At 32.0% G+C, this 16,138-nt stretch overlaps 2 protein-coding genes across 2 annotated transcripts in view; one reads left to right on the top strand and one right to left on the bottom strand.

Moving 5' to 3' along the window:
• Positions 1 to 16,138, bottom strand: part of l(2)gl (LLGL domain-containing protein l(2)gl) — a 113,128-nt gene that overhangs the window by 37,680 nt on the left and 59,310 nt on the right. The gene's annotated exons all lie outside the window — the stretch shown is intronic.
• Positions 1,234 to 16,044, top strand: LOC145317511 (uncharacterized). Its single transcript, XM_080158621.1, has 10 exons — positions 1,234 to 1,615; positions 6,497 to 6,607; positions 7,154 to 7,321; positions 10,805 to 10,857; positions 11,219 to 11,405; positions 11,893 to 11,997; positions 12,487 to 12,639; positions 13,103 to 13,185; positions 13,481 to 13,601; positions 14,172 to 16,044. Exons 1-10 carry the CDS (start codon positions 1,490 to 1,492, stop codon positions 14,259 to 14,261), a joined length of 1,197 nt encoding a protein of 398 aa, XP_080014747.1. The 5' UTR covers positions 1,234 to 1,489; the 3' UTR covers positions 14,262 to 16,044.

The raw sequence follows: 16,138 nt of genomic DNA, 5'->3' as shown, positions 1-16,138 counted from the left end.
TAATTGTCTATTTTTTCAATATTTGATATTCCCTTTTTGCTGGTGACAGAAATTTACCATTTATACTTTAGAGGTATATCCCCCTAGGAAAAAAAACTCCTAACCGTCCTAAAAACTCTTAGGGGAGGATACCCAGCGAAACTTTTTTATAAAGGTAGCATGGTACGTTGTTCGATATCTCAAATGGTAGCTTATGAATTACCACCAAATTTTCTGGCTATAAACGTTGGAAAATCGGCCTTTCAAGCAAAAGGTAGTTAGCCATCGATATCGTAGCAGAGTAGCATAAATTAAAAGAAAGAGAGAGAGAGAGAGAGAGAGAGCAGAGAGAGAGAAACATATCTTACTCTTTATTAATTAAGCCGGGAATGGTATGATCTCTCTCTCTCTCTTGCTCTCGCTCTTTTAATTTATGCTACGATATCGATGGCGAACTCGCATGCTACCTTTTGCTTGAAAGGCCGATTTTCCAACGTTTATCGCCAGAAAATTAGGTGTTAATTCATTGCGAATGGGATTCGAGGTAGCATAGGAATCGGTTCATATATTGCACGAGCTCGAAGGCGACTCTATGGCGAAATATCTTGCTGGGTAGTAACCACTTACGAGGGTGTAATTAATGCCCCTCCCCCCTTAAAAATGAAAATGCTCTTATATGGGGGTAAAGTCCCCTCTATCTAGAATTTAAATGGGGTAAAAGGGGTAAAAAAAGATTATGGGAGGGATAAACAATTTTTTTATATAATTTCCCCCCCCCCCCCCCTCCCACAGCTAAAATCGAATTTGCACGCCCATGAATATAAAATTGATACATGTCATAAAAACAGTGGTTTCTATATATCTATAAATTCTTTAGATTAAAATATTCTTGAAATATCTTTCTGGTATTTCGAAAACCGTTTATTAAAATTACTCATTAAGATTTAAGAATACGTATTTTTGGGACGTTTATGTGTATGAGTAATTTAGGTCCGGTCGTATTACCAGGTGTGTATGTGTGATCACGTATGTGTGTGTGTGTGTGTGTGTGTATGTGTGTGCGTTTGTGTGAGTGTCACTGCTTGAAAGCAGGTCTTGGTTAAAGGCAGGTACTACTAGACTGCATGATCTACACTGTACCAAGCCTTATCCCAGCTCTTACCTTTACCCCCTCACTCTTCCCACCCCCCTTCACTTTAATAAAGGTGTGTAAATGTGTGTGTGTGTGTGTGTGTGTTGAATGAACCAATTCTATATTCTAGGTTTGACGAAGGAGGGGGAAGAGTTATATCCTGTGTGTGTGTGTGTGTCATCCCCACTTCTCACTACCTTGTACAATTTTATTAAATAGCCTAGACTAGTAGTTTCTAATAATTTCACTAAGTGATATCTCAAACCAACCAAATCAGCTGTGATTTAACAAACTTAAAGTTGAAATAAAACTTTGTGGGGCTAAAAGTTCACAGCACTTTATCCCATAGCTGTTCAGGACCCAAAAAGTGAGGCGAGGATGGAGGCTGGGGGCGAGGCGCAGAGTGTGCGCGGCAGAGGATGGGTCAAATTCGACGAGGAGAATGCGGATGATTCGACACAACAACAGCAAATGTCGAATGACGAGTCCCCTGGGTCGATTGAGGTATAAAATATAAATATTAAATTATGGATATGCAGTTTAATCAGAAACAACATAAATTTGATGTTTACAAAAATACACATTTCTTAAATGAACTGAACGTGTTGATTGTTTTTTTCCCAAAAACTAACCAAACAGGTTTGTTTATATTGTAAAATTCCTTATTCTTTGATACTCCTACAAATTTAATGGATTAAAACGACCATAAAGACCTGACAATTAAATTAAAAATAAAAAAAAATATTAAAGAAAATGAAATATTTGGAAAGAAATCAGATTTTATATTTGTAACAAAATAAGAAACGACAAAATTAGATAATGTCTACCTACTTTAATTAAAAGACATGAGTGAGATATATCCATCTTCTCCCCAATTAGACTTAGATTTTCATTTAACTAATATCAAATACATCCTTTCATTTTGTTTAAATTTTAATTTGTTTATAACTTAAAATTGCTTAAAAATCATATGCATAACAAACATAAAGCTTTGTGAGTCATCTTATTTCTAAAAACCTCAAAGCTTAGGTACTAAAGTTAATTTATGAATTGTCATGAATCCTATTTTGATATCAAATGGGGCATTTTACCAGTGATCTTAAGGGATAAGACAATGGCCAATAAATTGATGTACATTGTATATCCTCAATGATGATAGTAAAAATTACCACAGTGTCTTTTGTAGATTACAATTAGTGGGTAAAGCGTTTGGACGCTCAACTCAACCAACCGATCAAAATTCAATAAAAAGTCCCAAAAGTTGTTAAGCCAACAAATAAGAAATCGTTATTTTAAAACTTGGTGGACTATTGTAATGAACAGCCCAATGTCTCCTCACTTACTTTATCCATTTATTTGTATGAATTTACATGCATAGCATCCATATAATCCACCTTATCCCTAAATCTTTGAATTGCATAGATTTTTATATTTACGTGGATTTTTATATTCACTGACATAAAGATGAGAATTTGTAAAATTTTTTGTTATGATGGAAAAATGGTTCAATGCTTAATAAAAACGAAGTTTTTATACAATTGGGCCAACTCATCTGACAGTAGGTAATTGACGGATAGCTTTGTAAAATTTTGTAAGCATGGCATGTTAATAATTTTGACACCATTTTTATATTTACATTATTATTACAATCCTAGTAACTTGAGTTTTTGCGTAGTGATTCTTAGGTCGATTAGGCACATTGACCCAAAAGAAACATCTCCACCATAATAAAGTATGAAAATGTAAGTGCATCCTGTATTTAAAGAAATTTCAGGAGATCTACAAAAGACTTTTTTTTCGACTTATTGATATTTAGTTTCAACAATATTTGTAGCACTATGTTAGTTAAAGTTCGTTTCTCATACTGCTTTTTGTTTTGCTTCAATGGATATTATCGTCCTTGTTATTTGATCATGATCATGATCACACTTATTTCTTAATATAAAAGTAATTTCTAAATATTATATTTTTTATTATTCCTGCCCACTAAACCAAGTCTTGATGATCAAAGAAAAACAACAACAAAAAACAGATTTTTATATCTGAACTCATTGTAACATGATATTTCAATGCATGAGCAAATTTACTTTCAAAATAAAGAAACAAAAAAGCTGAGATTTTTAATACAAATAACTTTTAAACAATGTAATTTTTATGAACCATCAAAAAACGAAGCAATGCACTTATCTTATTCATCTGATTTTTTTAACCTTGATTCCTAGGACAACAAGGTACAACAAGCATCTCTATGATCAAGTCCTAAAAAATTTCCAAAGACAGAATCCTGTATTTACCCAATTTTGCAGCAGATTTATTTACACTTATGTTTATACCTTCAAATTGAAAAATATTATGCTTTACAAGGGTTCTTCTACCGTTTGATTTTAGAGCTTCACTTTTATAGATGTTGTCATCTTTGTTATTTATATGATTAGAAAATAAAACAGAAAAAATGTTAAACAAAAGAGTGTTGAATTAAATACTGCATTATTTCCAGGATAAAAGGATTTGTAAATGGAAGATAAATAAAACCCCCTACCCACTTTAATTATCACACAAATTGTTAGGCATACAAGGGAGGGAAGGGACAATGGGCTGTTTATTACACTAATACCCAAACTTTTATATTATCATTTTCTATTTTGTTGGGTTGCAAATTTGGGGACTTTTACTTAATTTTGATTGGTGTGTTCATTTTAACAATTAATTATAATCTACAGAAGGGTTGATTTTATTTATCCTCATTGGGTATGTACATCAATTTATCTGCCATTGCCTTATCCCTTTAGATCCCTGCACACAAGAACATATCTAGTTTTTTTCATATTGGGAAAATAATGATTTGTCTTCCATTGATCTCTCCTTTATGTTTATCCCTGTCAGTAAATAAACTGCTGGCGTAGAGGAATTATTATGCTTTTAGAATTTATAATTATTTATTTGTTTGAGATAAATTGCAAAAAGTAGGTAGGGAAACAAAGATAAAAGCACCCTAAAAATGATTAGGTATCAAAATCAAATGATAAAACAGACGAATTTGCAGGGAGGAAGGGAACATTGTGCTATTTTTTACATAGGTCCCCAATGTTTTATAATAAAGTTTTCTATTCTTTGGCTTAACAACTTTGGGGACTTTTATTGAATTGTCATTTGTTGGTTCATTAACTTGATTGCCCAATCGTTTCAACAACAAATTGTAATCTGCAGAAGGGGTAATTTTGTGTATTGTTATTGGAGATGTACGTTATTAATTATCTTTCTTTGTCTTATCCCTTTAAATCCCTGCGAAGACAATCTGACTTAATTCAGAGTAGCAGCGCCCTAAAATAACAAGGATGACAAAATCAAGAAATTGAAGCTCTAAAATTAAACGATAGGGCAAACGAAAATTAACACTTGTGGTGTCAGAATTTAATAAACAGATAACTGATCTATAACTTAAAACAAAATTATATATAAATTTGCTGCAATACTGCCTAAATGCAGGACACTGTTTCAGGATATACTTAAATTTTAGGACTTGATTATAGGTAATCTTCACTCCAAATATTGTACCTTTTTGTCGTAGGAATCATTGTTCCAAAAATCAGATGACTAGGAAAATTATAAACAACGATAAAAGCTAACCGTTTCGTACCGACGGACGTACAGACAGAAGTATAGAAACGTCCCACTTTTAAAGACCACGAGTCGAAATCGTAGAGTTGATAATAACAAAACAACATTAAATGATTAATTCATAATACTAGAAAATATTTTATTAATATACTTTACTTTGCATTGTAACAAAAATTTATTGACGTGCTCTAATGATATGTAGAGCAGCTGTGCTCCTAAAATTAGCCTCTTATTACGCATATGATTACAAAATTCCATTTTTTTATCCATTGAAAATTTGTTCGCATGGTTTCTATTATGATGTGCGTTTATTCAGGGAAAAGGTAAATGCCACATGAATAAAAAAACATGTTAGTCAAATGTTGAAGCTTTTTTATATTACTATAAAAAATGACGTCATACTGGCCTACCATTGGTCAATTAAATGTATACTGGTCTGCCATTGATAATTTAGTCTGTGTATTGGCCTGTCATTGGTCATTTGTATTGTATGAAGTCATTTTTATAGACACTATAAAGAGCTTCACAAACGTTATTTAGCCCAGTATTAAAATAAGATTTTTATTTTCAGCATCTTTGAATGGGGTTTTGAATGGCGTAAAATTTGCTTCCGATTGTCATATCCCTTGGCGCTGGTTTTATGGTTACAATATATGTGTGTGAGTGTGCGCGCTCGTGCGTGTGGAATAGCCGGAAGTAAGTGCTTCCTTCGGGGGGGAAAGTGTCATTCTTTCAGCTGAGAGTATTTACTTGAACAAATTGTGTGTTTGTGTGCGAGGGATGGTTGTGTGTGCGTGCGTACGTGACCGGTAAGCGCATAGGAGCATATGCGCGCGTGACCTGTTCTTTTTAGTCTCACAGCTACTCTATAGAAATAATTAATAATTCTTGAAGAGAATTGTAGCTTTTTTATTTTAGATTTTTAGTATTTAATTGAAATTGCTATTTTTGTTAAACTGTATTGTTTTCAAATTTATGATAGTCCTTTATTGTTCACATTAGTATGTACTTTTGTTTTACAAAAGACAATGCTTAAACTTTTTACTAACTTATGTTGCACCACATATGGATGACTTTATTCTTGTTGAACTAAGCATAATTGTCATGATTTTACTACTAGGCCGAGTTTGACCAACTTACTTATGTGATATCATTATTATTTTTTACAATTTGCAAATAACAATGGTAGAAAATTTTCTAATGCGTCATAATTTTACAGTTTAAATGCTGTATTAAAAAGATATATAAACAAGGAAGATAACAGACATTAAAGCGAAGCTCTGAAACGGCAGGAGAAACGAACAGTAATTTAAACCTTGTAGTAGAGTGTCAGAACTGATTAAGCAGAATATAAATGTATCTATAAGTAAGTTCGTTGCAGAACTGATTAAATATGTACATAATACTATTTAGGACATACTTATATATTTAGGAATGATTATAGGAAGCTTGGCTTATAACATTGTAATTTGTTGTCTAAGGAATCTGTAGTTCAAAACATAGACTTCCAAGGGGGGGGGGGTAAAGGGGTGATTACCCCCCCCCCAAAAAAAAAAAAAAATAAAAAAGCTTGGACGCCGCTGGTTAAAATTAATAATTATATAAAAATTTAAAAAAATAAGTATACCTTCCCCTGATAGAAATCACTCCTAGAAAAAAGCGTCCCATCCAAACTAAAATTGAAAGTGTGGGAGGGTAGGCTCTCTTACCCCCCCCCCCCCTCCCAACCTCAAGTAGCCGCTAGTAATAACATAAATAATTATCTAGGTAACAGATTCTCACAGTGTAGATGTAGAAACCATCAGAAAGAAATCTGTGGCAGAAACTCCATCCAAATCATCAGGACGAGGCTCCAGCACTGCAGTCACATTGTCACAGGTTGGACAATTCATTTTATACCTGGAAAAGAACCATGTCTGTTAGTATGAATCAAAATATCTCTGAAACGGATGTAATGATTAAAATTAGAATATTATTTTTAGAAAAACTTATATATTGCTAAAAGTGAAGCTTTTCAAAAATTAAGTTCGGTCCGTCTATACGTCCGTCCGTACGTAACAGTTATCTCTTAGCGTATATGTCATTAAACAGTACTCCTTTTTAAAGCAATTTCAAAGTTCTGACACTCTACAATTGTTAATTAGTGTTTGTTCTACCGTCTGATTTTAGAGCTTCGCTTTTATAATGGAGGTTATCCTTGTGTTTTTTTTATTTATTTCATTAATAATGTACATATTAGCTTAGTATTGGTTTTTGAGCTACTATTGCCCCCCCCCCCCCTTTCATCCTTAATGAGATTTTTAGGGTTTAATGATTGAAGACAAATTTTCTATTTATATTTTTTATTGGTATTCAGATTCAAGAGACAAAAATAACATTTTAAAGTACTGCTTATCTTATTCTTAATCCATTTTGGCATTTTAGGTTAGTTTAGAGAGCAGACAAGACACCAACCAGCAGCAGCAGAGAGTTCCTGACCAGGGGGAGGTTCTGGTCACACTTCTACCTGTCAATGAGAAGCTTCCCTGGATAACTCCAGCAAAGTTTAGACCAGAACTAGTCCCAGAGGAGCTCATGACTCCAGTTTTAACGGTAAATTTGAAGAAGTCAAACAGCAAGACCCACGAAAAAGTATTTACATGGTGTACAGCCCATATTTCCTAAAATATCATCAAAAGTTGTATATGTCCTTGTACTCTATACATTTTCGAAAAAGACTATATAAAAATTGAAATTTTCTCTTCAATAACAACGGAGATTTTTAGAGCTTAAGTTTTGAAAAATTTACTTAGAAAAAAGTGCTTTTTAGAAACTTTGGCCTTAAAAATCTCCCTTGATGTATTCTTAAAATTAAATTTTTCTTCTTTTTCTTGTGTAAAATTGTATAGAGAACAAGAACATATGCCACTTTTGATGTTACATTAAGAAATAAGGGCTGTACAATACACCCTAAAATATACTTTTTAGTGGGTCTTACTGTACATATACTTCCTCCCCTTTTATATGCTCACTAATGATTTTAAACCCCTCTGGTGAATTGCTTTGCACGTCATTGAAAATTACAAATTATGCTGCTATACCGCCTATACCTGCGATGACATAACCCTGCAGGGCTTCTCAGTTCCCATAATAACCCTATATAACCTGATCTAAAGTAATAAAATACAAACGATTAAATTTCCCCTTTTATTTTCAATTTATTTAAAGAAAGGGGAGGTTTTTTTTGTCGAAAAGGCACTTCAAGGGAAATTGTACAAAATAAAATTTTTGGTAGTTTTATCCTTTGCTATGAGAAACCTGGAAGCCTTGTGTTCATATATTTCACCTTCATACCAAATTTAAACATCAATAAGAGAACACTTAATTAATATACCAAAAAAAAAACACCTAATTAATATACCAAAAAAAACACCTTCCTATTAATTTTAATGACATTATCGTCATTGTACAATTAAAACTAATCTATTAATAGTTATTTATCGCATCTTATTATAAACAGCTTTCCGCTGGTATAAAAATGTATAATTATAGGATTAAAACCAGTTTTGTTAGCCCCGAGATGCCAAAGGAACGGACAAACCAAGCTGATTTTAATATTATGATTGTACTTTTTTATATTCGTAGAAAATTGGATATAATACGATACGATACATGATTTTTCAGTATGGCTTAGAAATAGTACTAATCCAGCGGATATTAATCGGTTTCAAAGCCATACAGGAAAATGTTTTATCAAAATCAAAATGATAATTTATCTTATTTAGCATAAAATGTGTTTTTATCTGGTTTTGATTGTCATGTAATTATGTGTATAATATAATATGGCTTCTTCATAATAATATCCTTCAAATAATAAAGAAAACAAATATAGAGGTTTAAAAGGGATAGCACAACTCTTTAAATTTTGAAGTATTTATATTCGAAAGGGTTTATTTATAATGTTATGAAAAATCAAAGATTCTTTTATTTGGCACTCTCAGGATACAGTACGATCATACAAAAAGAAATAAAACACATTTTAATAACCTTCATCAAAGAAAATGGTATAAATTAGGACGTTTAATATGATAAAATTGAATACTATTTAGCGGCTACGCTCCTAGATACCTCTAGATTTTTATGATATGATTTTTTATTTTAAATATCTAATTTGATAAATAATTTGTCTATACTAAGATAAATTTTTTCATTCATGTGTCTACGATACTGGCGCCGTCCTGCGGGAAAATTTCGGCGATTTCTCTTGGGAGGGCACTGGTGCCCTCCCCCTAAATAGTTATAAACCTTCCCGGGGCCTCTGAGAAGCTATCCTGTAAAGGGGAACCATATAGGTTCAGTGGTTAGCGAGATCCGTCGGTACAGACAGAGATACATCCTGATACTTTATTATAAGGATAAAATGTTTTTTACTTTTCACATAAGGAAAATTGTTTCTGTTATATCATCCTATTAGATTACGTTTTAACCACATTATCCAATATATTTATATTTTACATAAACTCTTTTTACACTGTAAATCATCTTTTGCACTGTGGGCTAGAATTGAATCAAGACAAAAGTAAGTGCCGAGCCCTGGGACCTATGTATGGTGAAAATAGACATAAAACCATGATGATTCCAGGTAAAACCAAAATATTTCAGCGGGGGCTTTTTGAGAAAATTAGATTTGAAAATTTCAAGTTCAATTTTCACCACCTAGGAGTTGCCGCATAATCATGACAAGAAAAGTAAATATTATTTATTTTAAATTTTGAACAACTTTGCTTTTATAAAGTTCTTCATAGAACCACTCCTGAAGGAAGTTAATAAATGGCCATTTTTAAAACCATGATGATTCCAGGTAAAACAAAAATATTTCAGCGGGGGCTTTTTGAGAAAATTAGATTTGAAAATTTCAAGTTCAATTTTCACCACCTAGGAGTTGCCGCATAATCATGACAAGAAAAGTAAATATTATTTATTTTAAATTTTGAACAACTTTGCTTTTATAAAGTTCTTCATAGAACCACTCCTGAAGGAAGTTAATAAATGGCCATTTTTATCACTTGCTTTGCAAAGGTCACGAAAATTCAGCCTTAAATAAATCATATATATATAGAGGTTTTAAGAAGGACTTCATAAAAGCAAAGTTGTCATTTTTTAAAATAGATAATATTTGCTTTTCTTGTCATTATTATGCGGCAACTCCTAGGGGGTGAAAATTGAACTTGAAATTTTTAAATCTAATTTTCTCAAAAAGCCCCCGCTGAAATATTTTGGTTTTACCTGGAATCATCATGGTTTTAAATCTATTTTCACCATACATAGGTCCCAGGGCTCGGCACTTACTTTTGTCTTGATTCAATTCTAGCCCACAGTGTTTGCATTTATAAAAGGAAAGTAAAAAATTCACAGTTTATAAAAAAATTACTCAGAAAAAATAGGATTTTTTTAACAAAAGTCATTAAATAATAGTAAAGAATGTTTAATTTTTACGCTTTTTAGAGGAAACTAGCGGATTCGCCCCTAGCCTATAGGATCAGGGGCTTCAGACGGACAAACATCAAGCTACTTTGTATTATAGATAGAAAAAAAACTTTTCATACTAAAATATCGATTACATGAGATCAAATTGACGATATATTCACAAAAAAAATATTTTCATTAATAAATATTTTTGTTGTATATTGTATAGTAAGTTCATAAATTGTAAAATCCATGTGATCCAGATTCCAAGAAGTCATGTAAGCTATCAGCTGTTACAAGCAAAGCTTGCCTTTAAAGATGGTTTCTCACGGACCTCTAAAATAATGCTATCCAAAAAGTATGTCTGTTTGTTTATGAATCAAACATTTTAGTAAAACACTAGAGGGGGAAGGGTTAAATAAATGTATGTCCCCTCCACATCAAAAGAACCTTGTTCCGACTCTCAATTGGGTCTTTGAAAATCAACCAATAGTATCGAGAATATGAACACAGCCATGAAGCAGAACTATTTGCTAGCAGACGAAAAAGGTTGTTGGAAAAGGGGGGCAGGTAGTAGATCTGTTATCAAACATTTTTTTGAAAATTTAAATAATAAATTCTTTTTTTCAGTTAACAGTAGAAGAATATGTGAGTAGTCTTGATAAACTAACAAAAGATATGAGGTAAAGTTATTCATCACATCGTATTATAGACATCTTTCCGCGGATATTGAAATGAAAAATTATAAGATTAAAACCAGTTTTATTAGCCCCGATGGACTGAAGGCCCAGGCTAACTAATTAACTTGGTATTAATTTCATGATTTGTATTTTATTATTCGTGAATAATTGTCTGTAATACGATGCTATAGATGATTTTTCAGTTTGGCTGATGACCGGTTCTAATCCAGCGGATGTTAATCGATATAGAAGCCATAATGGAAATTTTAGAAAATAAAATATATTTCCTTCTGATATTACATAAATATTCATTTATTTTTGATTCAGATAAATTTATTGCAATTAAATTGTTGAATTTATTAAGGTTTACCCTGTACAACATATTCTACAAGCGTATCCTGGTTGTGTGGATAGCCACGGCCTTCATCATCCTGCTGGCCATCCTGTTTGGTAACAAGCAACAGCAGGGGCTTCTTCTCTTTGGTCTGGGTGTGGCCTGGCTCATTATGAATGCAGCCGCCATTTTTCTTTGTATGTGGGTCAAACTCAAGGTAAACTTTGATTGATCACATTTTATAGATTAATCCTTCCTTATTCATAAAGTAGTAAACTTTTTGTCTGTTTCAAAGGATCTCGCTAAAAGGGTGAACCAAAATGGTTTTCCTTTATTGCAAAGTCTCTTATAAGTCCTAGGATGGTTATAGTCTATTTTATTCTTATATGATAAGGTATGGTTTTAAGCTTCAACATACTATCAAATATAGAGACCACAGATGCTGGTGGCGCAACCGCTAGTAGAAATTAAATTAGTACTTTTTAAACTTTAGGAACTATTAAACTTATTCGAGAAAGTTATAAATAAAAAAGTTTCAATTAAACTACCAAGAATGTTAAATTTTTTCTGTCAAGGCCGAGGGGTAAAATGAGAATTTCAAAGGTTTGAAAAGGGGGGTAAACACCCCTTGGGCGTCCATGGTACAGCCATAGTTATAGAGAAGCTCTTCTACTAAAAAATAATCATATGCAATTTATTTTTAGTTGAATAAATCTCTGGAAGGTTGTATTGGAAGTGTGAATGCAGGTCTTATCAAGCACAAACTTCTTCTGGGTGTAGATGATAGAGGAAAACTTTCTTGTCACAAGGTAATTCTTTTTTTATTCATGTAAACCCGCAACTGTGGCGCGTCCGCTTGTTGTCGGGAAGATACTGTCTAAAGACACACCTATAACTTTAGAGTTTGATTATATAGTTGCTTTGCTTTTAACATAGTACTTTGTTGTCATAGGAATCATATCACATCAAAAATTGTTGTAAAAAACCTAAAAAAATCAACATATTTTAAATGGACGTACGGATAACGTTAATAGAGTTGCTACGTTGTAACTTCCTACGATATGAATCAACATACAAGTTTTAAATCGATAGGACAAATCCAACATGCCTAAATTAACGATAAGAGCTATCCGTTTCCGATGGACGGACCGAACCTTAGCTCCGCTATTAACTGAATAATTAACATACTTATTCTATTAATTTCTAGACATAGGTCATTAAAAAGGAAACAAAAAGAAAATTCCTCCCATCAATAAAAATCTTTTTTTATTACTCAACTTAATTAATTATTTATTTAGGTAAATTTGTGTTTCATGTATTTTGACTCTGCCCCGTGCATGACCTACCTGGAGAGGTTGCTGGAGGATAAGGCGGAGGACAAGGCCACCAACGGAGTCGTTATTGACAGAGAGGCTTATCTCAGAGACATCGAAGGCTTTCAAGACAGAGAGGTACAGTACTTACTTAATGTTCTCATCCTCTATACTATTATAACAGGATATCTTTAGGCATGTCCGCTGAACCCCCCCCCCCCCCTTTGGGGTATTTTTTTGGATTATACCTGCACATCTAACGGAGAAAAATTAGTCTAGGCATATGAGAAATATTTTTAACATTGTTGTCATTTCTAAAAAAAACATTGTCCATCATTAAATTTTGAAAATAGAAAAACCTGAATGGTTAGTCGGAAAACTTTTTTTTAATGCCTATAAAATATGACGTCATACTGGCCTGTTCTTAGCCAATTAAAATGTATACTGGCCTGTCATTGGTAATTTATTCTGTGTATTGCCAATGGTCATTTCTGTTGTAGAACGTTATTTTTAATAGGCACTATGAAGTGCTTCGTTAATCAGATCTTAAACATGTAATAAACAGATGAGATAAATTGTTGTATGTCAACGAAATATTTAGGTTGTTGTAGCTGGTAGAAATTCTGTCAAAATTGGAGGGAAAAAAGAAAGAGCTGAAAAACTCTTTTTACATTATAGCCAAAGGTATATATTAGATATTTTATATATCTTAATAATATTTGCATAATTATTAAATTTCTTACTATTTATGTTATTATAAATAAAAAAAAACAATGCAAAAATAACATAAATAATGATATTAAACTTAAAGTGATCTAACATAATAAACGGAAAATTTTAGATTCTTATCGAGTTTTAGTAGTTATAAATTTTATATTTTAATGGAATTGAAATTTGAGAGAAAATGGACTTAAGTAAAATGTTTAGTGTGAGTTCAAACTTTTTTGCCAATAAGATTTGAATATTTTTTTATCTATAGGTGGGCTAAGGAGTATCTCCGACGAAGATTAGATTGGATGGTTGAGGATCTTTATGGAAGACAGGATTACTCTAGCAACACAAATCCGCGGCATCTGCGCAGCGCACTTTGTCCTTGCCAGGTAAATAAAGATAGCAACGCAAATCCAAGGTATCTACGTAGTGCACTTTGTCCTTGCCAGGTAAATAAAAACAGCAGCACAAATCCAAGGTATCTACGCAGTGCACTTTGTCCTTGCCAGGTAAATAAAGACAACAACACAAATCCAAGGCATCTACGTAGCGCCCCTTTACTGGATCTCCCGGGTCATCAGACATAGATCTTTAAATCACAGCGATGCCACTGACGATGCCTCTAGTGAGCTGATTTTGAAAGCGACTCATCTAATAGCGATTTTTAGATCAAAATGGCAGTGGTGAGCCGGGAAATACTTTTGAAACACCCACGGGTTCACTGGCATCGCAAAATTATTACTGCTTCTGAGCTAGTGGGTGTTTCCAAAGTGTTTCCCGGCCTACCACTGCCATTTTATTAAAGATCCATGTTTTATTGGCAGCACTGGCAGTAGCAGCACTAAATGATTTGAATATCCAGCTCAGATCTCTTTTTTATGAAGCCAAGGCCAATTTTTCAAAAACCATTTTGTTAACATAAAGATTATTTTACATCTTCTTATATTTTTATTTTTCAGTATATTGAAGAACATCTGAAGAACAAGCGCCAACGGGAGAGTATGAACCCCTGTACCTGGGGAGCTAACCCCTGTCAGTGGTGTGATTAGATAAAAACAGTTGTCGGCAGCCGACCATTTTTATGGCAGCTCTGCTGCGGTTTGTTCTAAATGGCTTGCAGCTGTGTCTTGTTATGGTTGGAAATGACAGTGAACATGAATTTAATTATTCCTTCCAATATATTATGCATAAATTTATCTTCTATTGTTCTATCTATTTATTCATTGTAAGGGAAGCTTTTTATAGTGCCTATAAAAAGGGGGGAAATTTTAAAACTTTTTGCTGGAGTATCCCGAACGACTTCATTATTCTAATATGATGTCATTCGGGATAATTTTGCCAAAAGTTTTTAAATTTATCCCCTTTTTATAGAAACTAGAACAACACTAGAATTAAATTGATTGATTTTTGTTCATTAACGCTTTTATACTTATAAGTGTATCAATAAAGTTTTTTTTCAGCAATATATATTTTTTCCCTTTTATAAATAATATATACCTAATCAGATATAAAAAAAACATCATACGTTTTTATGTTTATTGTTACATGTTTTTATCTTTCTGTATTTTCATTTGTGAATAAACTGGTTTTGAGAACTGCAATCACAATAAATATTTATTAATATAATAATCTAGTTGTGATATAAATCCTTCATTTAGATTCCGTCCAATAAAAGTAAGAGGTTGAAATCATTTTTATAAAAAGCAGAAATATAATCTATGATTACGGTTTTGTTCCTATAAAAAAGGTGATGTATCATTCCATTTTTCCCTATCTTGGTAATGATATCATCATGGCCGATATGATTTTTGTAATGAACTATTCCACTTTCAATAGAGACAAAACTGGAATGGTACAATCATGTTTACAAACCAGTGTATTCATAAACATTGATTTTCTTATTTAAATCGACATAATAGGAATGGTATATACTTTAGTGAGAATGGAATTATACATTACCATTTCAGAGGGTCAAAACCGTAATCATAGATTATATCTCTGTTTTTATAAAAAATGGTTTCATCCTCCTAACTTTATAACTTTTCTATGATAAATTTTTTTTTATTGTCAACAATTATTTGCAATTTTTAAAATAAGTTTCAGACATATTATGCAAGCATCTTAATTTTTTTTTTATACATCTAAACTTTTATCACTTTTCTTAATTTAAATTAATCTGAATTCATACATATATTTAGTTTATTTGAATTTTTGAAAACAAAATACTATTCATGTTCTTATAAATGTATCAAAAGATATGTGGCCTCTAATATAATTTAAGACGAAGGCTGTTTTGTAATTTTATAATCAAGTCATTTTAAAATTAATTTTAATGTACATATATTTAAATAAAAATAATATAAAAATCTTTCTATTGTATTGTAAATATGCTTTTTGCTGGTAATTGTCTTCCTTCAATTTTCATTTTAACTTCCTTTAAATGCCATACCTCTTTATTTAAAAAAAAAACTGCAAAATATAAAAACTTTAATATTAATTAATCCATTATGGCTTCGAGACCGATTAATATCTGCTGGATTAGAACCGGTTCTCAGCCATACTGGAAAATCATATTTAACATCGTATTACAGAGAATTTTCGCGAATTTTAAAAGAAAAATCATAAAATAAATACAAAACTGGTTTTGATCTTATAAGTTTTTATTTTAATTTCTGCGGAAAGCTGTCAGTAATACGATGCGATAAATAAATATTATCAATATGTATAAATGAGTCTTAGATAACTTACCTATGTTTAATATTGAAAATATAGATATTTCCTTGGGTGTTGTATAAAATTTATTCAAAGCAGTCATTTTAAGACACAGAAAAATTAGAATATTATAGAACACTCAATTTTGAAAATATATCTAAACTTTTATTTTTAAAAACTCATAGTAATACAATCCAACTTTTAACTATACACA

The sequence above is a fragment of the Acartia tonsa genome, chromosome 4 (assembly GCF_053477335.1).
Source record: "Acartia tonsa isolate MP-2025a chromosome 4, ASM5347733v1, whole genome shotgun sequence".
Taxonomy (NCBI): Eukaryota; Metazoa; Arthropoda; class Copepoda; order Calanoida; family Acartiidae; genus Acartia; species Acartia tonsa.
This window is presented reverse-complemented; position numbering and strand designations above follow the sequence as displayed.